This window comes from Gouania willdenowi, chromosome 9 (genome assembly GCF_900634775.1).
Source record: "Gouania willdenowi chromosome 9, fGouWil2.1, whole genome shotgun sequence".
NCBI classification, from domain to species: Eukaryota; Metazoa; Chordata; class Actinopteri; order Blenniiformes; family Gobiesocidae; genus Gouania; species Gouania willdenowi.
The window spans coordinates 29204280-29229007 of NC_041052.1; the positions used below are offsets into that span (position 1 = coordinate 29204280).

Here is a 24728-nt window from a genome sequence, read left to right on the forward strand (position 1 = left end):
TATTTTATTTAGGCAATTTTAAGTTTACCGATCCCAAAAAATACTTTATGATTTTTAAGTGAGCGGTGGTTTTTTCACGTTTTAAGTAATAATTTGTAATATATTGCTCATGATGCTGAGGAGTCGTACTGAATTGAAAATAATGTCTACCAATGAATAACACCACCCACAATCGATTTTAGACACAAAACATCTACAGCACATTTTCAGTTTACACTGACAAAAAAGTGGAAAAAGACATAGCCCACGTTTAAAATAAAAGGCAGGAGCTGAATGCGCGTGGAGCTGCTTTGACTCTAATAAACGTTACAATAATAATGAGGATGAATAAAATAGTCAGACTACATTTATCCACCTTATTGAAATAGGATGAATTTAATAATGAATGGGGGAACTTAACATAAAAAGCAGGTCCTCTAAATCTAGAATCCACAAAGAAAGATAACCTGTGCTATGTGGTGCCGAATGTAAAAACTTAGTCACTTTTTCATAGCCGACATATTTTGAACATTTAGCTAATTTTTCTTTCATTTGAGACAGAAATTCATGTAAAACAACATGTTGTATATCATTAAAAATGTGTACACTGTATAAATGTAAGTGTTAAACATAAATCTGTGAAATATAACTCTAAATCTACATGTTAAATCTAAATCTACATGTTAAATCTAAATCTACATGTTAAATCTAAATCTAAATATTAAATCGTCCGACTAGTGTAAAGCTAAACGTTAAGAAATTATGTAAAGTGGGCAGGACCGTGTCTGTCAATCACGGGGCCCCTCCCACACCATCAAAAGTGGCTCAGTGAGTGAGGAGAGTGGAAGAGCGAGACATTGCGAGACAAACTGACGAACTTCAAAGAATGGTAATGACTGGTGTACGGGCTGCACATCAGCTGAAGACAACGGCCCTCAGACAGTTTAACAGACGTAGATGATTTGCTGTGAGTACCGGCATGCTGTATGTCAACTCACTTTTAATGATGAAGACACTGAGGATGCAGAAGACCTTGAAGATGGGGTGTGTGGAGTATGGGCGGAGCCTCGTGATTGGCATGCACTGACCAGCCCATTTTGTATAATTTCTAAACATTTAGCTTTACCCTTGGTGACCGATTTAACATTTACATTTAGATTTACATTTAACCTTTCTGGAGGATGGTGAACACAACCATAAATGACATAATGGGCTATGCTATTCCAAATAACTGTGTTGTATTGTACCTGGGAAAAATTGAACACGTACAAATAAATGTCAGGTATGATGGCAAGCAAAAAAGTTATAACCAGAAACTGGTACAATGTGGAATCCCCAGAGAAAGAGCACTGGTTTGAGATAATCCAGGACATCTGATGATAAAATATGATGGAAAAGCTGACTTACCAACTAAAGCTTAAAGAATGTATCCATGAAAGGAACTAGCAGAAGTGGACCATTTACAAAGTAACAATGCCAACAATAATTACCTAGATCACTTGAGAATACACCCCGAAAATTTCCCTGATATTGTTTACCTTTTGTTGAATTATTGTTTTTGTTTTCTGTTTATTTTATTTATTTATTTTTGTTTATTTTATTTTATTTTTTTAATTCAATTAATTTTATGTTATATTTAATATGTTTCTTTTCATTTGTTGTTCTTTTTTTGTTGTTGTTGTTTGATTTTGGGGGGGCTTTTCTTTCATTTATAAATTGCAAATAAAAACAAAGTTTTAAAAAAAGATTTACAATTACCATTTAGATTTAATGTTTAGATTTGCATTTAACATTTATATTCAACTTTTACATTTAGATTTAACGTTTAGATTTACATTTAACATTTAGATTTAACGTGTATATTTAACTTTTACATTTAGATTTAATATTTACATTTAAATTTATTTTTCATGATTACAGTTGTTTAACAATGACACAAAACATGCTATTATTTTGTCTCAAATGAAAGACAAATTAGCTAAATGTAAGGAAAGTGAGATAAATGTTCAAAATATGACGGCTATAAACAATGAGTGAGTTTTTACATTCGGCACCACATCCTGTGCAGCCGACATTATTTTCCGCGACACCTGCCGCTAACTTTCTAAACTCACCTGTCCACGCTGATCACGCACAGAGTCATGATGGAGGCAGTGCAACACATTACATCCATTCCGATGAAAATGTTGCAGAAAAAATCCCCAAACAGCCATTTGCCCCCCGTTAAGTCTGTAACGATCACGAAGGGCATCACAACTATGGCCACCGACAGGTCCGCCACCGCCAGGGACACCAGCAGGTAGTTAGAAGGTTGTCTCAGTTTCTTCACCACACACACGGCGATCACTACCAGCGTGTTTCCCATCACCGTCACAGCCGTGATCACTGCCAGCATTACCCCGATAAGTATCTTCTCCGGCCGCCCGAAGTCCAGCAGCTGCTCCCCGCACGACTCGTTCCCCATGGCCGTGGGGCTGCTGGTGCTGGCGAGGGTGTTGTAAAAGAGCTGGAGGTGTAGGGTGCCATTGGTAACTTCGAATGAATCCTCTTTATTGTTAAAAGAAAGCTCAATTCCCGACGTATTAATCATCACGACGTTATTCCAATAGAAACGTAAGGGACGCCTCCCCAGCGCACTCCAAGTACGCGCATATTTGAAGCTGTCCAACCGCTCTTCTGGTGTTGAGGACCGCGGCTCTCACTGTCCAATAACTCTATGAACGGTAAGAACAACACTGAAGCGAATAAACGGTTAAGTAAATGAATTGTTAGGAAAGTTACAGGATGAAAATACAAGTGCTCCAGAGGTGCTCATATCATCTGTGCACCAAGAAAACGCGCTGCGTAAACCGCACCTATCCATATGACGCATCACTCAACGAGCTGACAGCTGCATGTAGACAAACTGGTCATATTCTGGGCTGTAGCAGTGGTTTATGAGGTTTGAAAGGATCTAAGACAGCAAAAACATGACTTTTACTGCAGCTATTTTTAGTGCATTTCTACCACGAACTACATTTAGTCTATTTTAAAAAAAAATCTAACTTTGTCTATAGGTGACAATCACAAAACAAAAATCTATATCGAAGGGTTATTGTCCAAGGGTCATCTAAAGTCAGAAAAACCTATGAGCAATTTCAACGATCAAATATTCGTGGATCGTAAACTTTCTATTTAAAGTGCTTTATAAATCAACTACCGGTAAAGAGCAAATGACTACAACTGAATAATTAATCATATGAATAATTACGATTATTTTGGGGGTAGGGACAGAAAAGAAGCTTTTTTTTTTTTTTTTTTTTAATTTGAACATGAAATAGTTGTCTATGATAGGTTAATCAATTACTTAATCAGGCCTTCATTCTAGTTTTCACGCATAATAAAAGACTATTCATCACAGAAAATGAGGAAACGGTTGCATGAGCTTTCTGCCTTTGAAGTACTGTATGTAATGTAACTATTAAAAAAGTAACACTAAAGAACCAGAGAAAAATAACCAATGCCAACAAAGGTCTCATCATATGCTGAGCTGATACTGCCATGGCAAATTAAAGCGCAGAAAGTAAATCAAGCATTTCTACTGAGTGACCTTGAGGATATGCAGAATGTGGGAGATTCCCACGACTTCAGCCTCTTGCATCATTGTCCAGGCAGCTGCGCTGTTTGTACCCCTCTGGCTCTTTAGGGGCCGGGTCCTTTTCCCACCACACAATTCCCCCAAGGACTTCATAGCTGGCCCCTGCACCACATCTTATGCTACTCTACAGCAATGGCATTTTACTTGCTAATAACTGCAACTATAACTGACAGGTCAGTGCTGATTGTCACATCAGATTATTCATCTATACCATCATGTTCTCCTGGTCCTTTTGCTGTCAGGGAACGTTGGTCCATTTACACTAGGGACAAAAATGTAGATATAGTTCAGGTTTCTGAATGAAGAGGCTGTGAGTTAGAATTGTAACCATTTATTTTAAACAATCAGCATTATCTGGACCTCTCCAGTCTGTTTATCCAGGGCCAGAAGAAGACAGGCGTAACCTAAAAAGTCTTTAGGCACAGAGTAAGTCACTAATCATTTACTCTCAAAATTACAGAATTATTATTCTCATTTTTCGCAAAGGATTTTTTAAATAATCTTGAGTTTTTTAGGTACTTTTTTGGTTTGTGGTTATTTTGTTTCTCCTCTTTAGCATGAAAATATGTCAAATGAAGCACGCTTGATATTTGGATCTTGATGGCCTCTTCAATGATTCATGCTCTACTGTGGTGCTCTTGGGCATCATTAAGCCTGATCTGTATCCATTTGAGCATTAGTCATCACGTAAAAAATATTATAAAAGAATTCCACTTGATTGCAATCAAGATCTGTGACATAAATATACGCTGATGCTAAAATATGTAATGAGGAACATTATCATGGAAAAAATATATAAACCCACTTCCTCCTTTTCAGTGTTGCAGGGGTCTGCTGGGGCCTATCTCCAGCTGTCATCAGGTACTAGGTGGGGGTACACCCTGAACAGGCCACCAGTCCATCACAGGGCAACACAGAGACAGAGAGCCACTTACAATCCCATTCACTCCTACAGGCAATTTATAGACTTCAATTCACCAGTCATGTTTTTAGATTGTGGGAGGAAGCTGGAGTACCTCGAGAAAACCCACGCAAGCATGGGGAGAACAAACAAACTCCACACAGAAAGGACCCAAGTGTCCACTCCAGGGCTTGAACCCAGGACCTTCTTGCTCATTGATGTAAACGTTGAATCCTTTAGATTCCCTTCCTAGTTTTAGCAGTGCAACCTTGTGTTCCTATTGACAAACCTCATGATGACAGCCAGTTTTCCTTGAGAGAGGGTGGTAAGCTTTGATGTTGTTGCAGTGCAGACGTATCCCCTTTGATTGCAGGAAAGTGGCCACCTGTTGTTCCGTGGAGCTAACATCCAGATATTCGGGGTCACCTCCATCACGGGCGGACGCTGCCCGAGCATATGTCCTGGGGTGGTGGGAGTGATGAGAGCTGAGTAATGATAACATCATTGATTCTCATGCTCCAGATTGGCAACCCTGCTTTCCAGTAAGATGAGCTGCTTGTCTTTTTCTGCATCCTGGATAAGGAGAGCTTCTCAACCAGCAAAAGTGTCTTTTTTGGCGCATGTTTGAGATGCCCAAGCAGGGGTGGATTGGCTATCTGGCATACTAGGCATCGTCCTGGTGGGCCTAACCCGTCTGCTTGTTTTGTTGTTTTTTTAATGATTATTTTGACATGGGCTATCAGACGACTTTTGTGCTTCTTTATTTTCTAAGTTCCCTCCAATTGGACCGGCCAGCCACCAGTGTTTGGAATAACGGCGTTTAAAATAACGGTGTTTGTTTTTCAGTAACGGGGTAATCTAACTAATTACTTTTTATGCCGTTACAACGTCTTTATCGTTACTGAACGTTAAATGCGGTGCGTTACATGCATTGATTGAATAAACTGTTATCCGAAAGCATCCCTGGCTTCTTACTCAGCTGTAGTGAGGAGGTGGGTTAGAAACAAGGTGAGAGATTATGATTGGCTAAGGCGACGTCATGTTTCATGGTAGCCAATCAGAGCCAGTGTTTTTATTCACGTGCCAGCACACACACACACACACACACTGCAGATTGGATGAAGCAGCAGAGATGGTGAGCGTGGAGCAGTCTGATGAAAAGTTGTAGGTGAGGGTTAGGGTTAGGGTTAGGTGACGATACAAACACTACTTTAAATTAATTGTGGTCAAAGGCAAGAACGTACATGTGAAGTGTTCATTATATCCAGGAGTGAAGACTTTGTCCACATCCGTTGTAAGCAACTCAAATTTAATGAAGCACCTCACAACGACACACGCATCTAAAAAAACTGAATTCTTTGACATATAGCAACTTTTTTTTTTTTTAACAGTAACGCAAATAGTTACTTTCCTTGCTAATGAGTTACTTTTATTATAGAGTAATTCAGTTACTAAGTTTTTGCAACAAGTAGTGAGTAACTATAACTAATTTCTTTTTTAAAGTAACGTTCCCAACACTGCCAGCCACTCATCTGTGGCTACAGTGGGCTAGCAGTGTGTTGCCAGCAACCATCGACACATATTATTGGTCCATTGTTTGTCATTGTGAATCAATTATGGGCTGACAGGCTCAGAGAGCCCTGATAGTACTGTCAATCACTACATGAACCAGGCTGTGGAGCCGAGGTGACGCTGAGAAACAGTGGGCCAAAAAGATGAAGTCATTTTGACGTTGAGGCTGCAAAATGTGTGAAAATAATGACCTATTTGGTGCTGTTTTCACCACATCAGCATCAACAGGTGCTGCTGATGCTGTGCCTGGAAACGAGTGAGGAGGGGGGCAGACTCAGCATCAGGAGCTGGTGGTGATAAAGGCCGTGACTGGTGATGACGAGCAAGTGGAGGCAGACATGGTAAGTAAAGTTAGCCTGAGCCTGACTAGGCTATTGTTTTGTCCTAAACAACTAAAAAACATTTTTACATTGAATGTAATTTTCCCTGTATTGATAAAGTCAAGCACACATTTCTTCATGCAATGCTTTAGATACGAAGTGACCCATAAAGCTTTCTGAGAAAATTGTAGCATTTAGTCAGTTTTTACTGTTGTTAATGGAGAAAATACATGTACAACAGTTCAGTAAAGTATCCAGTTATATAAAACAGGAAAATTAAACAGTTTTGGATGTTGTGACTAAAGCCTTAGTTTTGCCTGATGATTTTGAATTAAACAGAAACCTAACCCTAAACTTATAACGTTTGCATATAAAAGTTTATATAATTTTAATCTGGAGTGCACAGCAAGAAGAGATGGGATAGGAAAAGATTAAGGATGTGGAGAATAATCAATGCAAATCGGTATCTAGATACGAATGTGCGTGATGCGAGTGCATTGATTCATTCAGCGTGCATCGTTACAATTTACATGTGAAATCAAGATGCATCGGTCACTACGTACCTGCATTGGTGAAATCCATATGGTTGTATCAATTTTTTTCATCCATCGCATTTTGTTTTGAACACGGACTGAAGCCGGGAATCACATTTCTACCACAACAAAGCTACAACAATATGGAGGTCAGCGAGAGCAGCGGCATCTATAGATGAGATTTATACGCACCTAAAAACGTCAACTCGTATCAATACAACGCCGCTGCTCCCCTAACTCAGATTCCTCTGAGGCAGATTGGAATCAGAGCTCTAGTAAAACTGGTGAGAAAAGTATCAGAAATGACTTTGTCCAAGGTGGCACTCTGACAGCTCCCTCTACCTGTGATAAAGACAAAACTGATGCCAGATCTGTTTTCAAAAGTGTATTTTATTTCATTTTAGTTTGTTCTTTTGTTTGTCTTAAGGGCGTTAAATAAAACTCAGTGAGGGTCTGTTTACAGCAGCTGTGACGAGTGACAAATAACAGTTTGCACAAGCAGTTGTGAAAGACCTAATGGTGAAAGGTTTTTATTATTTGTATTATTGTTATTATTAGATGTGTTAATGTTTTCTGTTTCTCACAATTGTATTAGCCTAATACCTGCTGAAGAGTTCATATAGGTATATGTCTGGCTGACAGGAATATGGACATTGTACTGTTGAAAGTGTCTCATTGAGAGTGATGTTGTTTTACTGTTTACATTCCGACAGTGTGGTAAACAGGTTCTAAATGTGTTAAATCTGGTTCCAAATCTTAACCTTTCTGACCTTTTTTTGTTGTGCTTTTTAAGAGGCCAAAAAGAAGTGGCATAAAGTGATGCATAGTACTAGTAGAGATTCTAAGCTAAATTTGCACTGTTTTGTTAAATTTGCTGCTTATAAGGAATACAATGAATTATCTGGCTCTAGTACTACTGAATTGCAGCTACTTATTTACTATTAAAATGTTTGGTATCATTTCTTTGCATCATGTTGAATCGCATTGTATCGCCCAAAATCACACTGTATCGCATTGTGTAGAATTCAATCGCCATCAAATCAATATCAAACCATATCAAATTGGGAACAGGGGTGAATTGCATTGGCAGGGGATTCAATGTATTGCCAGTGTATCATATTGCTGGTAGTGTATCGAGGTGCGTATCGAATCGTTGTCAGTGATGGAGATTCACATGCTTAGAAAGGATGGTTATTGTCAATAATTGTCTAATTTGAGGTTTCAGTAAAATTGCTCAGGCTATTTTAAAGCTCTCAAATTGATTTTTTCTCAGTTATTTTGGTGCATTTCTCTGATCAGAATTAAAAGTCTCATAACTGGTAGTTCAACCTCCACAACATTTATACCTTTGTGCACATCTTAGCAGCAGTTTGGCATTCCTTCTAAAAAAAATGCAAATGCTTTTTGACATGCCTCAATTGCTTCCAAACAATTCACATTATAATTTGCATCTGTCATGTCAGTCAAAATGAACTATACTTATGAATGCTGATTAGTCATTCCCTATAAATCTAATAGTCCTCATTTAGTTGCTTGAGTCATTACATACAAAACTGTTCAACAAGGTGTCGAAATCTGTCAAGCTTTAGCTTTTTACCTTTTTTATCAGTTTTTTCCAGACAATCTTGCCTAAATTGAACAATTCAAATGGACGATAATGTTATTTGTGCGCAGCTCTATCCAAAAGTAGTATTTTTCTTTTGCACAATGCGGTAAAGAAATTACAATTGTAAAGAGCATTATGCAGTAAAAATAAAATTGTAAGAATTCACTTGTACTCAGTTACCTCATTAAATACAGTCATTTGCTTTTACTGTCCTTTTAAAATGGCTGTGCAAATAGTGCTGTCTCATTTTCAGGTAGTGTCACAAAGATCTGACTTTTTTGCTATGGAAAGTGTCATAATGAAAACATGACAAAGTCATTTGTCTATCTTGTTCATAAATGATGACACGCACACTTTCACTGATATGGATACTTGCGTTTGAGGAATGACCTGAGAAAGATCCACAATCTAAGAGGTGAAAAGTAGCTAACATGAGTGAAAGTGGCAATAGAAATAAGTTATGGGGGGAAAATGGTCAAAATGCAGCAATCATGAGTGAAAAGCAGTGAAAATGGTGTGGAAATACTTTGAAAAATGATCATAAAAATGGGTGCAAAGTGACACAAATTGCGCAAAGTTGTCAAAAGTCAAAATTCTTAATATAATTTACATAATATATAAATGTTTTAAGTGCCAAAAAAAACACTGTGACAAAAAAGGGGGGTAATAAAATGCAAGTAAAACAGTTTTAAAGGACTAGCAGTACAATGACTTTTGACCTTCCTGTAGCAGCTGAATGTTTTGTTTACAACATGGCGGGCACTGCAGATACTCTGTAGACTCATTAGTCTGATGTTTGTAGTGATGCACCGAGAAAACAAGCGGCTGAAACAGCGAACGAGCAAACACGGCGATCAGTGCACACTTGTCTGGGTATAAAGCGGTGGATTGAATGGTGCTGTTCCAATCTACTTCCCCCTCCCCGACAAAATCGGCATCCACGGGCTGCCGGGACTGTGCTTTCATTCAGCATTCAGCGAAGGCGGAGTAACGTTGTTAGAGACTTTAATGCCATAATCTACGTTGTTGGACTTTTAAATACTTTTTACCTGTTGTCTAACTTGGTGATTTACAACTGACATCCCTCCATGTCAAAGTGTATTTCCCATGTTAAAGCACATGTATTGAGTGAGTGAACATCATAAACATCATAAATAATAACACTGCTTAATTTGAGCAACTTTCCTCTCTCTTACTTTAAGTTACAAGAGGGTGCTGAACATTTCAAGCTGCATTTCGGATTTCAGCAGTTCATGTATGGTACTGCATCAAAAATGAAGCAGAAAGTGGCCACTGGCCTGATTTTATCATGAATTTACAACATTAAACAATGTAAACATGATCAATTATGTTACTAATTGTTTTTGCATTAGTGTTTATGTTACACACAAATTTCGAGACGTTTTATACATTTAATTTCTGCTCTTATTTTGGGTCATTGCAAAATCACACCAGCATCTATTGGCCTGGCATGTATACTACATCGTTTTTTAATGTTTCCCACGGTCTCATGTAAATGGAGATCGTTTTGAAAATGTTGCTGTGTGAATGCGGAACTTTTTTGAAACAAAAACGCAAACAGAAGCAAAATGTTGTGTAAACAGGGTCTTACAGTATATTCACTTCCATGAATAACACAAGATGTGCCTCATAGTTTCCAGTGATACACATCTTAATCATAAAGGGTTTGAACTCTTTCTGAGTGACGTCCTTAAAACTTGACGTTCTCTTTCAGTAGTTACTGTTTAAGAAGAAGAACCCTCTGCCTGTGCTGTGTGCCACTGATTTATTCCAAAAGAGCCTGAGCAAAAAGTTGTCACCTCAAAACCTCTGGGAGCATTTTTGTGATTATGTAAAATTGGAGTAAGACTAATTGGCAATAAGCCTGACTGGTGACCTGAATACTCAAGTTCTTTGGCTATGAATGCATTTAGGACAGTCAAACTTTTGCCACTGAATTTTATTGATGTCGGATTATCATTTAACAAAGAGACACATTTGCATGTGCATTCATCAGACTAACAAGCTCTTCAGTTTGCATTTGTTTTCCTACTGTTTGACATTCAAAAACAAGTTTGAGACAGTAAAAATCACTCAGCCTTTTTGCCATGACAATTTTTAACATTTCATTTTACAATGTAACTGTCAGGTTCTGTTTTGTTTTAGTTGACTTTAGCCTTTGGACAGTGTTTAAATCATACATGCAAATCAGTCGCTTATCGGCGAAATTTGCCATTTTGAACTCAAAATAGGCCATTTACGTGAATTGTATAGATCCAAAGAGTTTTTTCTAAAGGGGCGGGGGTGTTGTTGTTGTTGACATCATAGGCTGTTTCCCACTCCCTGCACACTGGAGGTTTGATTCATTCCACACATATCCGCCATCCACAAAAATTTAATTTCTACATATTACTCCGCGGACCAATATGTGAGTGCATAGGACCTGCTTGTGAACTAGACCGGTTTTACTTGACCGCGAAGACATGCAGACGCTCATCAGGTAAGTAGGGCCATCTTCCACGTTAACAGAATCATGAAATCGACCAATAAAAATGGAGTCCACTGTTACAGTCGAAAAGGAACGGAAGCAAAATATTTCCGGGACCGTTCATTCACGCACAACCTGCCTCGCACCCTCCCACTCCAGAGCCTTTTTTGACCAACACATCTCATCAGTGCTACAGAGGATCTGTACGAAACCACCGATGCCATCGTAGGTTAATGATAACTTGATAGTTTCTAATACAAATATTCTGGTCACTAATGGTGAAATCACTGATGCATCTTGTGTCTATTTTTGACTTGGAATAATGTCGACAGGATGATATCCTGCTTCAGATTAACATCTCTAAACTGAAAACAATAAGGCTGAGCAGATCATCCTGAACCAGGAAACATCTCTCACTTTTCAAAACCTGGAGGAGGACAAACTCACACCTTCAGTGGGGTGAGCAGATCATGAGTGTAAAGATTGTGCACGAAGAAAGAAGAAGAGATGTTTCCAAGCTTTCCTGGTGGAACAAAAAGAGAAGGAAGTCTCTCAGCTCAAACTGGATCCAGAACATTCGCTAAAGAACTTCCAACAGCAAAGCAATCAGTGGGATGAAGAGCGGACAAATATGGTGAATAGGGAAACCCAATCCATCCTTCAAAACAAGAGTGATGACATCACTGAACTCATACTTTCACTGGACCAATCAGAACAGGATTTAAGTAAATGTTTGGAAGAGCGAGAAAGTTTGCTGAAAAGGGAGAAGTTATTGTCCATGGTCGAAAAACAGGAGGAGTGCTTTCCAACATCAGGTTTACTCTAGAAGTTTCAAACAAAGATAGAGAAGAGAAGAAGATGGAATGGGAGGAAGAGAGGGTTAGTGGAAAGTCATTCTGTTCTTCAAAGTCAGGGGGAAGAGATCTCCAACCTGAAAGATTCCCCGGCCCAGTCCAAACAAGACTCACGTTGATGGGAGGAGGACAGGGAACAGATGGAGAACGGGGAAGCAGAAAGCGTATTACTTGGAACTGTATGTGGATCCGCTATTGGATTTATGAGAGAAACACTTTTCACCTCTGTGAGAATGTTTGGTTTTGTTTTACATGCTAGTTTTTCATACTTGTTTTAAACACTAACACTAGGCCTTCAGACCTACAGCTGAATGTGTGTCCTTGCACACGCTTGTTTTTAACAGCAAAAAATTAGTGTATTGGGTGTTTTTCTTTCTTATTATTAATACCAATAATAAATGTTGTTATTCAGATCCTAACAAGGCAAGGCAAATGTATTTGTATAGCACATTTCATACACAAGGCAACTCAATGTGCTTTATATGACAAAACATTCAATTGTTTAAAATCAATAAGAACATTTAAAATCATCAGTAAAATCATTTCAAATCATCAACAAACATATTACATCAACAACATGACCAAAAATCTCTCTCTCAATCATACACAGTAGAGAAAAAAAGTGCCTTTACTTTGATTTAAAAATGTTCTCATTGGACGCTGACTTCAGCACTGCTGGTAGTTTGTTCTACTTCATTGCAGCATAACAACTAAACGCAGCATCACCATGTTTACTGTACAGTCTGGGCTCCACTATCTGACCTGTGTCCATAGATCTGAGAGACCTGCTGGGTTCATACCTGACTAACATGTCACTGATGTATTCTGGACCAAACCTATTCACACATTTATACACCAGCAGCAGAACTTTAAAGTCTATTCTGACTGGGAGCCAGTGTAAAGACTTTACACTCTAATCCATAACAACTTAGATGATTAATCTTACTTTTAATAATGTTTTCTTTCTCATAAGTTACATTGTTCAGTGTGTTTGATCCAAATGATCTCAGTCTCTGGAATTCAAACATTGACAAACAGAGAAACAGTATATTTTTGAGTATTATCTTATATTTAATCATCACTGAGGAGATTACTTCATTTTTGGCCGTGCTGTTCAGATGGTCATCTGTCCCATACAGGATTTTAAATTTCAGTAATATCTCATCTAATAAACTGGAATGCTCGTTGATGTCTTCTATTAAATGTCATAGCAAATTCAATCTAATCTTCGCTTAAAAATAAACTGTTTTAGAAAAAAAATTAACTGTAAACTTGTTTAACCTAACTCTCTTCTGAAACGTATTTTAGACATGAAAAAATAAAATGCAATCATTATGTGTCATTTTCATTCCTTATGTTTTTTGAAATCTTTATTTTATTTATTTTTCATGTCCAACATAAACTCTCTAACTGATGGTAGCTCCCCCACATTAGTTATACATTTTATTTTTCCAGAGTAAATGCTATTTTCACAGTTAACAGCGTCTTATTTAATCTCTTCCTAATTTATCTATTAATATATATTTTATGCTGACATCATCAATGCTCCCAATTAATTATTTTCCGTCTTCCTTATTTTTTTTATTTATTTATTTTTTTATCTTATTCCCTAAACATCACAAAAACAAACAGACAATTGCCATCACAGGAACAACAACAACAACACAGACACCACAGTGACCAATAAACCCTTTCTTTAATCATTTATGTATTTATCTTTATTATTAGTTTTGCATCATTAACCATAATTTAGTGTATACCTGTCAAGTATCCCGTTCATTAGTGAATACCAGAGAACCACATGAGTGAGCATGAAAAATTATCAGAAAATATGTAATGAAAATAAAATGTCAATATCTAACTTAAAGACAAGCAACGTGAAATTAACAGTAAATATGCAACGTGTTGACTGTATATAAACTGTAAGTATATTAAATAAACACGTGCTTCATATAAACATTTATGTTTTATTTAGGCTGTTTTATAATTTAGGAATTAGGGCTGGGCGATATATCGAGATTCAAGATGTATCGAGTTTTTTATTTTGGCGATATAGAAAACCATAATATTTCTATATTGTATCAAAATACTAGTTTTAGGAGTCGCTGCTTTTACTTCTCAGAACAACATGTAAAGCTCAGTTAGATGATTAATGAGTGTCACATATTGATCAGCTGTTTCTTAATAAATGTCCCTGTGTGGCATTTTGCATCAGCAAATTTAACCCTGAATTGTCTTTCTAGTCAGACTATATTTGATAAAATTATCGAGATTTATATCATATGTCACCATTTTGAGAAAATATATTGAGATATGAGTTTTGGTCCATATTGCCCAGCACTAGTAGGAATGTTCACAGCATTTCAATGTTCATAAAGGTCGACCTACCAGATTCTAATCACATAATTGTATTTAGTAAGTGGTTGACGTGTGGGTATTTTAGTATTCTTGTCTTGTGTTTCTGTAGAAAACACTTGTAATCCAACACAGTCCAAATGGCTTCCTGAGACCCGTTACAGCCATTTCACTCTCAGCTATTCAGAGTCAAAATCCTGCGGTTATCTCATAACCTTCCCATGTTCGTTCTTCACGCTATTCCCCCTCCGAACTGGAAAAAAAATCTTTGCGTGTTATATACGGACCAAAGGCAGCAGTGTCCCTCCCTGACTGGACATCTCAATCTGTAACCTTAGACTTTAACTGAGACCCAAAACCACATTGAGACTCTTGTGCCCTCCCAGCACCCAACTTTACCTGTCCCAAAGGCTCTTCTCTCATATGCTGTAATCACTGCCTAATGTTGAAATCACTCATTTTGTGTGGATTTTAAAGCAAAGTCCTGAATTACACTTCTTTTTTTATTATTATTCTTTTTTTTTCCTCACAGAAGTTGAAAACCAATATTTTCAGAAAAAATTATAAAATATTTCTAAAAAAAAATTTATGTGAAAAACAGAATTTGGGAAAACAAACAAAATGGAATGTGAGAAAAAAATTTATGATTTTATTCAACTTTATAGTGCCCTAGGTAAGTGCTGTTGATGTTTGACAGTTATTTCACCCTACGATGAAATACTAAAGCCAGCCATCCATCAGTGCAGCTGAGAACAAAGCAAAAGCAGTGGAGGAAGAAAGAGTGTCTGGTAAAAGGCACATGGATCAACAAAGAAAGCTGCTCTGGCTTGTTCAGACCAGAAGAGGAAAGAAACAAGACAAATGATTAAAAAACAAAGTGAAAAACAGTACAACAAATGTTATGTACTTTTACTTCAACGTCACAATTCTTCATATATATTGTAATTGTTTTTCACAAACCACAACTTGAGTGGTGTGAATACATGTTTTTTTTGTTTGAAGAAAGTTATGTATTTTGCATTATTGTACTCTTCAGAGTGTTCAATATTGCTTAATTTGTGTGTTAAAATGAAAAAATGTCTCTAGGGAGATTACCATCAGACCTCCCTACCATATGTTTTTTTGGTCATGTTTTTCATGCCTTTGGTGTTTGTATGTCTGTTAAATGGATATGGGATTTTTCACAGAGAGAAAGATTCAGGTCCAGGTTGGATTAGACTTGTCTAGTCAGTTTGAAGTAGGTAATGGAACTCCTCAAGGGAGTGTCATCAGTCTATTGTTATACGTAATGATGATTAATGATATTTTTGCTATAGGGTTCCAGGGGATATAGGGAGATATCTATTTGCAGATGATGGTGTTTTTTTCATTGATTCCCTCAATCGTTAGTTAGAGGGTGATTTGCTCCTTTCTTACTACAGGGTGAGCCCAAACACCTCGCTCCAATTTGATGACACGTTCCCACTTTGTTGACAAATTTTACGCGGCACTGAGCTGGAGAAGCCGCACCTCCAAGAAGCTGTCTGCCGTGATTGACATTGACAGATACGCCCACGAAGGTGAGCATGTCAGCGTGCCCCATCCCCACGCTCTGTCTCATGTTTATAAAGCAGCATGAGCTCGGCTACGGAGTGGGTGGGAGGAGGGCGGGCCGTCCTCTGGCCCTACCTCACCGTGCCGTAAGGATGAACTCAGTGTTCCATCTATAGGTACGCCCACTCATGAATATGCATAAGTAGGCCGCAAATCAGCCTGTTTATGTGGAGTTGCTCAGAAAGTGACTTTTCAGAGGCTAAAACTCTGGAAAACAGGCAAGTTTAGGAAAATAAATCTCAAATACTATGTTTTTAGAGTTCTTAGAACAAATGGAGATGGGAGAAAAATAGCATGATATGGGACCTTTATTGTGTGTTACTCAGTGTGGCTGTGGCGGGACCTCATGGACGCGACAAGCAAACTGTTTGCTAACTTTTTTTTTTTGTTTAAAGTGTTTTTATTGTAGACATAACACAAATCAGAAGAAAAGAAAAAAACGATGTCTTTTTTTTTGCTTAGAACCTCCCTCCCCCCTCCCACAGAACATTCCCACGATGTTGCACCTTAAAAAAAAAAAAAAAAAGTTGCCAATAGAATAGAAATATGAATACATAGATAAAATAAGTGAGGGATCCACCAGTTTAATTGGATCCAAGATGGGTTGCCAGAGAGTGAACAACTTACTGGCACAACCTCTTGTAGAATATGGTATCTTCTCCAGTGTTAGATGACATAAAAGATCAACAAACCACATTCTAAAAGATGGAGGGTATTAGTCTTTCCATTTAAGCAGTATAAGCCTTCGCGCAATAAGTGTAGTAAACGCAATCACTTCTTTTTGCTTTTGATTAAAATTAGAAAATTGTGGTGCAATGTCACCCTGTCCAGGGTGTACCCCCGCCCAGCGCCCAATGAGAGCCGGAGATTGGCAGCGGCAGACCCCCCGCGACCCTGTAAAACAGGAGCAAGTGGGTTTGAAATGGATGGATGGATTGTACAATGCCAAATATTGCAATTGTGGCGTCCGGTTGAACATTAATCTGAAATACATCAGAAAGAAATCTGAATATGGATTCCCAAAAGTGTGTCAATTTTGAGCAAAACCAAAACATGTGAGATAGTGTTGCTGGTTCAGTTTCACAGTGATCACAGTTGGGTTCTAAATTTCGTCAATTCCACTTTTGACCAGTGTTGGGAACGTTACTTTAAAAAAGTAATTACCGGTAGTTATAGTTACTCCCTACTTGTTCCAAAAAGTAACTGAGTTAGTAACTGAATTACTCTATAATAAAAGTAACTCATTACCAAGGAAAGTAACTATTTGCGTTACTGTTAAAAAAAAAACTTTGCTATATGTCAAAGAATTCGGATTTTTTAGATGTGTGTCGTTCGTTGTGAGGTGCGTCATTAAATTTGAGTTGCTTACAACGGATGTCGACAAAGTCTTCACTCCTTGATATAATGTACACTTCACATGTACGTTCTTGTTTTTGACCACAATTAATTTAAAGTAGTGTTTGTATCGCCACCTTAAAAATGACAACTTTTCATCAGACTGCTCCACGCTCACCATCTCTGCTGCTTCATCCAATCTGCAATGTGTGTGTGTGTGTGTGTGTGTGTGTGTGCTGGCACGTGAATAAAAACACTGGCTCTGATTGGCTACCATGAAACATGACGTCGCCTTAGCCAATCATAATCGCTCACCTTGTTTCTAACCCACCTCCTCACTACAGCTGAGTAAGAAGCCAGGGATGCTTTCAGATCACAGTTTATTCAATCAATGCATGTAACGCACCGCATTTAACATTCAGTAACGATAACGGCGTTGTAACGGCATAAAAAGTAATTAGTTAGATTACCCCGTTACTGAAAAACAAACGCCGTTACATAACGCTGTTATTTTAAACGCCGTTATACCAAACACTGCTTTTGACCAATGCAATCTGTGAACAGTTTTAAATTGAATTACCCTATGTCTTAAACAAACTGAAGAAGAATAAATAATATCTATCACAGATTGCCATACATCTTCAGGCATTACAGTTGCAAGTTCCTCCTCCCACTTTCCTTTGACACGAGCCAATGGTTCCAGATCATAAGAATTAATAATAGCATAGATTTTACCAATAAGTCCTTTGTAGTTTGCATTCAAGTCCAAGATGTTTTCAGGTGGTTGTGATGGGAAGTGATTAAGTGAAGCAGACACAAAACTGCGAAGCTGAAGATATCTGAAGAAATGAGAATCATGAATTTGAAAAATCGCTTTCGCTTGTTGAAATGAGGCGAACAGTCCTTCAACAAACATGTCCATCAGTGTCGTCAGGCCATGGGCAAACCACACTGCAAAAGAGTCATCAACAACGGAAGGGACAAACATATGGTTTTGCATTACAGGAGTGTAAAATGACTTATTTGGACCAAAACTTCTTCTGAATTGAGCCCAGATCTTGAAAGAATGTTTATCAACTGTATTTGTGGAAAATCCGCATAAAGTTTGAGGGAGAGGTAACTTTGTACACAGCAAAGAATGCAAAGAGGTAGATCTGCATGACATGTTCTCAAGTATCAACCATTTAAAACTACTGTTATGCAAAGTATGAGGCCAATATAGCATTGCGTGGATATTGGATGCCCAATAGTAATATTGAAAATTGGGCAGTGAGAATCCTCCATGTTCCCAGTGTCGTTGCAAAATATTTTTTGAGATGCGTGCACTTTTCCCATTCCATATAAATGATGAGACTAACTTGTCTATGTGTGAGAAGAACGATTTTGTTAAAAATATTGGTATAGATTGAAATAGATATGAAATTTAGGTAAAATATTCATTTAACAATATTTATTCTGCCCCCTAATGATAATGGTAATATATTCCAACGTTTAAAATCTCAACTTGAGGCTGGAAGCAGTGTAACCAAGAGGAAAGCTATTAAACAAAGCATATAACTATGAGGAATAATTTAATACATAGTGGAAAAATATAATTAAAAAAATTTATATTCTGATGATGTCAGCAGAGTAGGCCGTGCTGGCCGTGACGGCCCACCACTGGCTTAAAGTGAATGTTCATTTTTTCACAAATTCTGCCTTATGCTCCTTTAATCAAGGTTTATAAAAGAACAAAAAGCACATTCAAAGGGATTTAAAAACAAAAAAGGGAGAGGGAGCAAGGGGGGAGCATTACACCATCAAAAACCTCAATTTTTCATGGGTGGACTTCACAAACTCAGTTCTGCTGCTCATCCCACAATGCACATTCCTTACAAATGTGGCACCATTTAAAAGGATATAAACTGGTATTCCAATGGCATCATATGTATTGCCAAGAAGCCTTGTTACAACAAAAAAATATCTACCAAAGAAAAAAATCCTTACTGTTTGTACTAAATTTATATGGATTTTATTTACCAGCTATTTATGTATAGGAGAGTTTTTGTTAGTATGTCCTTTAATAGACTCCAACAAGAGCACTTGCGCAAACCTCTATCCAAGCACCAAATAACCACTTTGTAAGATATTTGCAGTGATCTGACTCAGTGATCCTGATCATGGTACCATGATCATTCTTACTTTAAAGGCTTGTAAGAAAGTTCTATCCTCATTCATAATAATACAGTAGGTTGAAATGTTTGGACACTCCCATGTTTTTGGAAGAATTGTGATTGAATGTGCAATCTGGTTTTCTCGCTGGCTATTGTCGTACCTCCAGACTGTTTTCACCATTACATTGTCATTATTAACTAAAATAATGGATTTGGTATGCACACCTTATCATGCATGAAGTGTACACTAAAATGAGAGGGGATTTTTTTTGGTGGAGGTGGCACTGATTATGGATGTGTTGGAAATTGTGCAGGTCACTTTTCCTCAGAAATCCCATTGTGTGAACATAAATTGCCAATGGGAGGAATTTAAAAAATTTTCCACTTTCAAGTGGGTCAGTGTGTCTCAGATGGAGGCCATCGAAAAAGCAGAGGTGTTTTGAGCATTTTTTTTGTCTCCCTGGAATCCCTCAAACTGGCCATCTCTACGGTGATGAAAAACCTCTTGCCGTACACAAGACTCATGCTGTTGAGGCCCCAACCAGTCCCATACTCCTGAAGGAGTTCCCGAGCTTTAAAGACAGGAATCATTAACTGTTGACAGTCAACACAGCACAGAGAGGCACAGGCCGCACCAGCCCACGACTGCGAGACAGTGAGAGAAAAAATGAATTTGCAAACACCTCTAACCCAAAGCCACTCATGGGTGCAGCAGTGCTGGTGCAGCGGACTTTATCTTACTGAACCCACGGCCCTAAGTAATGAAGAGTTTGATCTACCTAAATGAAGTTGCAGCAATCCTGAGTGGAAAGGTACCCTTTCTAGCAGGGAGGACACACCTCCTGTCCACCCCTTGAATAAATACACAACTCGGCCTTTAGGTTGCCCATGCGGCCTGTGCTGTGCACTCAAAACAGAGGCCAATGTGTCCACACTGAACAATCTGCTTTTCATTTCTGTAAATGCACCAGATGTTGCCTCCTTTCCGGCCCAAAAAATATGTGGAGATGTGGTTGAAGCAGAGACACTACACTGCTATTCAGAGCCCGCCCTAACACTAACCGGATTAAGCGGCTGCTTAGGGCCCCGAGGCCACCCGGGGGCCCCCACACGATGACTGTCCATCACACTTCTTCAACCTGTTATTTACAGCAAACTGCTACCTACTTGTTAACATCCCCCATCCCTCAATGATGTAGAATTGGCATCTATGGTCAGCCAACATCAGGTAACCTGTGATGACTGACCAGGGCAGGTGTGTACAATTAAAGGTGACGCAGCACCATGTTTCAACATGACCAAACGGACATTTCCTTCCAGAGCAGAGAAGAGAAGAAAAACAAACAAACAAACAAGGTCAAGGTAAAGTCAAATAAAGCAACTTTCAACATGCAGCAGGAGGATTCACTGTTGGTGATAAAATGCCTCCAGTGCGCTCCAGGGAACAAAGCCAAATGCTGAAATGCTGAACTTGTGTTCTTTTACCTTCCAGGAACATGTTGTAGACCAGGGGTCTGCAACCGCCGGTTCTGAAGCCTAATGTGGCTCTTTGACTCTTATGCAATGGCTCCCTATAGCTTTAAAAAAAAAAAAAAACTATTAAAAGAAGTAGTTTTTTTTTTTTTTACAGAACCTATTAATGATTAATGACAAATAAAATCATGATAAAACAATTTGTCAATCTAAAATAAATCACATTGTGCTGACTCAGCACCTTCCTACTTCATCTCCTGCAACATCTACAGACCATCAACTTTCCTTACACCTGTGGCTAACTTTAAGTTTTAAATCCCTGGTAAGATAACTAAACCAACAAAACACTATTCTGGAATAAAATAGAGATTTTAATTGTGTGGGAACAGATTCATTTAACCGCCAATGTACCGGTTAAAAATGCATGCTTTATGTGTGGCAAGAAATTAGCAAATAGCATGTGTTGAACACATGATCATGTGTTATCAAATTCAAGTTACTTTTTGTAGCCTTTCCAATACATTAACTAAAAAAAATCTTCTTTATATAACATTGTGTTCATTTAAACTGAGATGTGTAAGAATTTGAAGATGCAAGATACCGTTTTATTTCTTGATGTCAATTTATTTTAAACTGTTTTTAAGTTTCCATTTACATGATCAATACAAATCATATCAAACATTATTCTATATAATTTGAACTGTATAGAATTGAAAACACTGTATTGTCTTCATTGAGATGGTATTTTTTTCGGCTCCAGGAGGACTTTAATCCAGGTGAGATGAGGCTAAATGTTCCTTTGAGAGTAAAGGTTACAGACCCCTGTTGTAGACCAGCAAAGCATGGAGAACTTCCAAGCTCAATGATTGCACCAAAGAACTCGTCTGATCCATTGTATCCCATTTATCCCGTTACAACAATTGAACCTATTGATGCCATTAAATGAAACATGTCCCCCAATGACCCATTTAAGATAATAGTTGGCACTAAAACTACTTCTGTTGAATACTACAGGAACAGCTGCACAGTTTGTCTGCTTTAGTGATGGAGTTTTTATTGTCGTTTTGTTTAGTGTTTGTTATTTTTTTTATTGGTTTTTTGAGCCACAAAGAAATGCAAGTGTTTTAAATATACTTCCAGCAATGTCTTTCTAATATCTGGTTTATATTTTGGTTCATCCATTCACTTTGATTATTTAACAGTAAAAAACTATTGATAACACTTATGGATTAACCTTTACTAATGCCAAAGGAGTTATCAAAACAGGAAGGGAAGGTAAAACATGTCTACGGTTTTTCTTTGTTTATGTTTCTTAAGAAGAAATCAACCTGAAACTTAAGCGTCTGCATATGTGATTTCCTATATCATAGTGTCACCTTGTGGCCACAAACAGCACTGCATTTATATATTTAGCCTATTTAATCTTCACAGTTATTTGCAGAGATATAGACATCAAATGTGGCACCACTTCGTCATGCCAAAGCCAACTACAGAAAACACATTTATGTTTAGTGTCAAAAAACAGGGTTGCACTTAAAGTTGCAGTATGTAAGGTTTTTTTTGGCTTCATTAGGCAAGTAAGAAGCCAGATGTTGGCCCTGTATATGAAGTTTTGAAATCCAGGAGCCTAACGCAACCTTTCAGACAATCAGAGATTTTTTTTATACATGCTCACACAGGCTCCACAAACAACCTTAGATGAGGGCATTATATCCATCAGTGCCATTTAACTCAACTGTTAATATTTTTTATTTAATATTTTATTGTAGCACTCTGGTCAATGTTAAGTAGCCTATACATATCAAAACCTTATAATTCATACTTGATATAAGTTTTCAATTTTAAGTGTGTAAATAGATGATTTAGTAATAATATAAGCTTCAAGCATCTGGTAGCCAAAAGAGTCGTCTCTTATTGTCATCACTAATAGATTGGTCCTAAGACTGCATCATATGGGCTTTCATTTTCAAAACAACTTGAATATGTCACTCTGCATTAAGCATTACTTTGTTGTACATCCACGTCCTCTACTGTCTGAAGTAGATGAAGACAGTCAGGAGCTTTCAATGCCTTTTGAAATAGCAACTATAGAAAGTGATTAAAAGTTTTTCATTTGATTTTTAAAGTTTAAAATTCTGAGCCTTAAAGAACAGACATTTACTCAACATTTTTCTATTAATTTTCAGTTTAATTGAATGAAATGTCATGTTCTCCATACATGCTTCTGTCACTCCTGTGAGGTGGTTATGGGAACTGTAATTAAAAGTGAGCACCACGCAAACAACCCTATGTGCTCATTTGAGCACCAGACCAAAAACATGTATTGTATGTGCACCCCTGCTAATAAACATGCATCGTCTCAAAGGTCATTATGGTAAATGGACTTGATTTATATGCGCTTTATCCCTACATTGAAGTAGTCCCATATCAGCTCATTCACTCTCACATTCTCACACCAATGGGACAGAGCTGCCATGCAAGGCACTAGTCGACCACTGGGAGCAACTTAGGGTTCAGTGCCTTGCCCAAGGACACATTGACATATAGTTAGGTATTGGGATTGAACCTCCAACCTCTCGTTCAGTAGACAACCCTCTACCACCTGAGCCACGGTCACCCATTATGGAAATAAAAATGTTGTAAAAAAAGCTCTTGTAAGAATGTTTTTATTATTTGCATAATCTGTGTTATGGTCATTTTTATATTCATCATCATATCCTCAAATGTATGTTCATGTGTACAATTTGTCATGTTTTAATACATGACGACTCCATTAATCTTTACACTTTTGAACAGCTGAATCATGATTAAACAGTACAGATCGTATTATTCTCAGTGCAGCACAGTCTCTGCCAAGGCCAGAATCTCTGCTCACATGCAGACATACACTGACGCACACACTTATCAAGACAGATAAAGACTGGAGCCAAACCTTCTCATAACATCTTCATCATCCTCCAACATTTCCACTATGGGCATCTGACTCCCTCCCTTTTGTCTCTCACTGTTGGGACCTTTTCTTATCTGTATAAAAAGCTTAAGCTTTGAAACTGTTGGAGCGGGGGCGCGGCACTTCCTTCGGACGTCCGCCTGGACGGACGCTAATTTTGTTTCACTTTGTTCCATCTTGTACCTTTTTACTTAGCAATAGAATAAACTTTTTATATAAAATCATCAATGCTTCTCCTGGATTCCATCATTCAACCAGAGCAATGAATCATGTCACTAAATGAGGTCAACCGTAAATTCTGCCGTAACAATTGGCGTCGACGAACTGAATCCATCTTCTGCTCTGTGGGGTGTCGACCGTGGACCAGCACTGGGTCGACACATTTGAAGCCCCGGGGCTGGCCCGCGGTGGTCCGCCCTCGGACAGAGACTGGAGCACGAACCATCGGTTGAACCTCAAACACCAATTCGGACTAAGGTAAAGCTGCCTTTATAAACATATATGTATAAATTTTCATTTACATATATATTTGCTCTGTGTTGATTTTTTTTTGGAACCAGTCAAGCATTGTATTGATTTTCAGCTTTGAGCTTTGATTTTGATCCTCAGCTGTTCTGTGTTTTGACGCAGTGAATAGCCATGAGAAAGGCTCATGTGGTTGCTTTTTAATGCTGTAGGTTCTCTCTGGTTTTCTTCGGGCTCGGATATTTTGTTTAGGCATAAAATACGGCTGGTCATTATTTACTTTGGTTTTGTTCGGACACCCACAGCCTGTGAGGTCCTGACCATAGATAGACGGGCAACAAGGTTTCCAAAACATCCCAGCGGTGCCATGATCTGAGTTCACCTCTGTACCGAAAGATTAAAACCCCGAATCTAACCTAAATTGTGTTTCTGTGAATCAAACAGATGAACAACCCAATAAACAAATAATATATGCATACGCATATACAATCTTGGTATGATGTGAACTCAGATC

The 24728-nt window shown here is 38.0% G+C and overlaps 1 protein-coding gene across 1 annotated transcript in view; it reads right to left on the reverse strand.

The window, feature by feature from the left end:
• The window catches only part of htr7c (5-hydroxytryptamine (serotonin) receptor 7c), a 64600-nt gene extending 61736 nt beyond the window's left edge, over positions 1 to 2864 (reverse strand). The window contains exon 1 of the mRNA XM_028458496.1: positions 2094 to 2864. Within this exon, the coding sequence (XP_028314297.1) occupies positions 2094 to 2569 (476 nt within the window). The 5' untranslated portion in view covers positions 2570 to 2864. The remainder of the gene's footprint in view (positions 1 to 2093) is intronic.
• Between the last annotated feature and the right edge of the window lie 21864 nt (positions 2865 to 24728).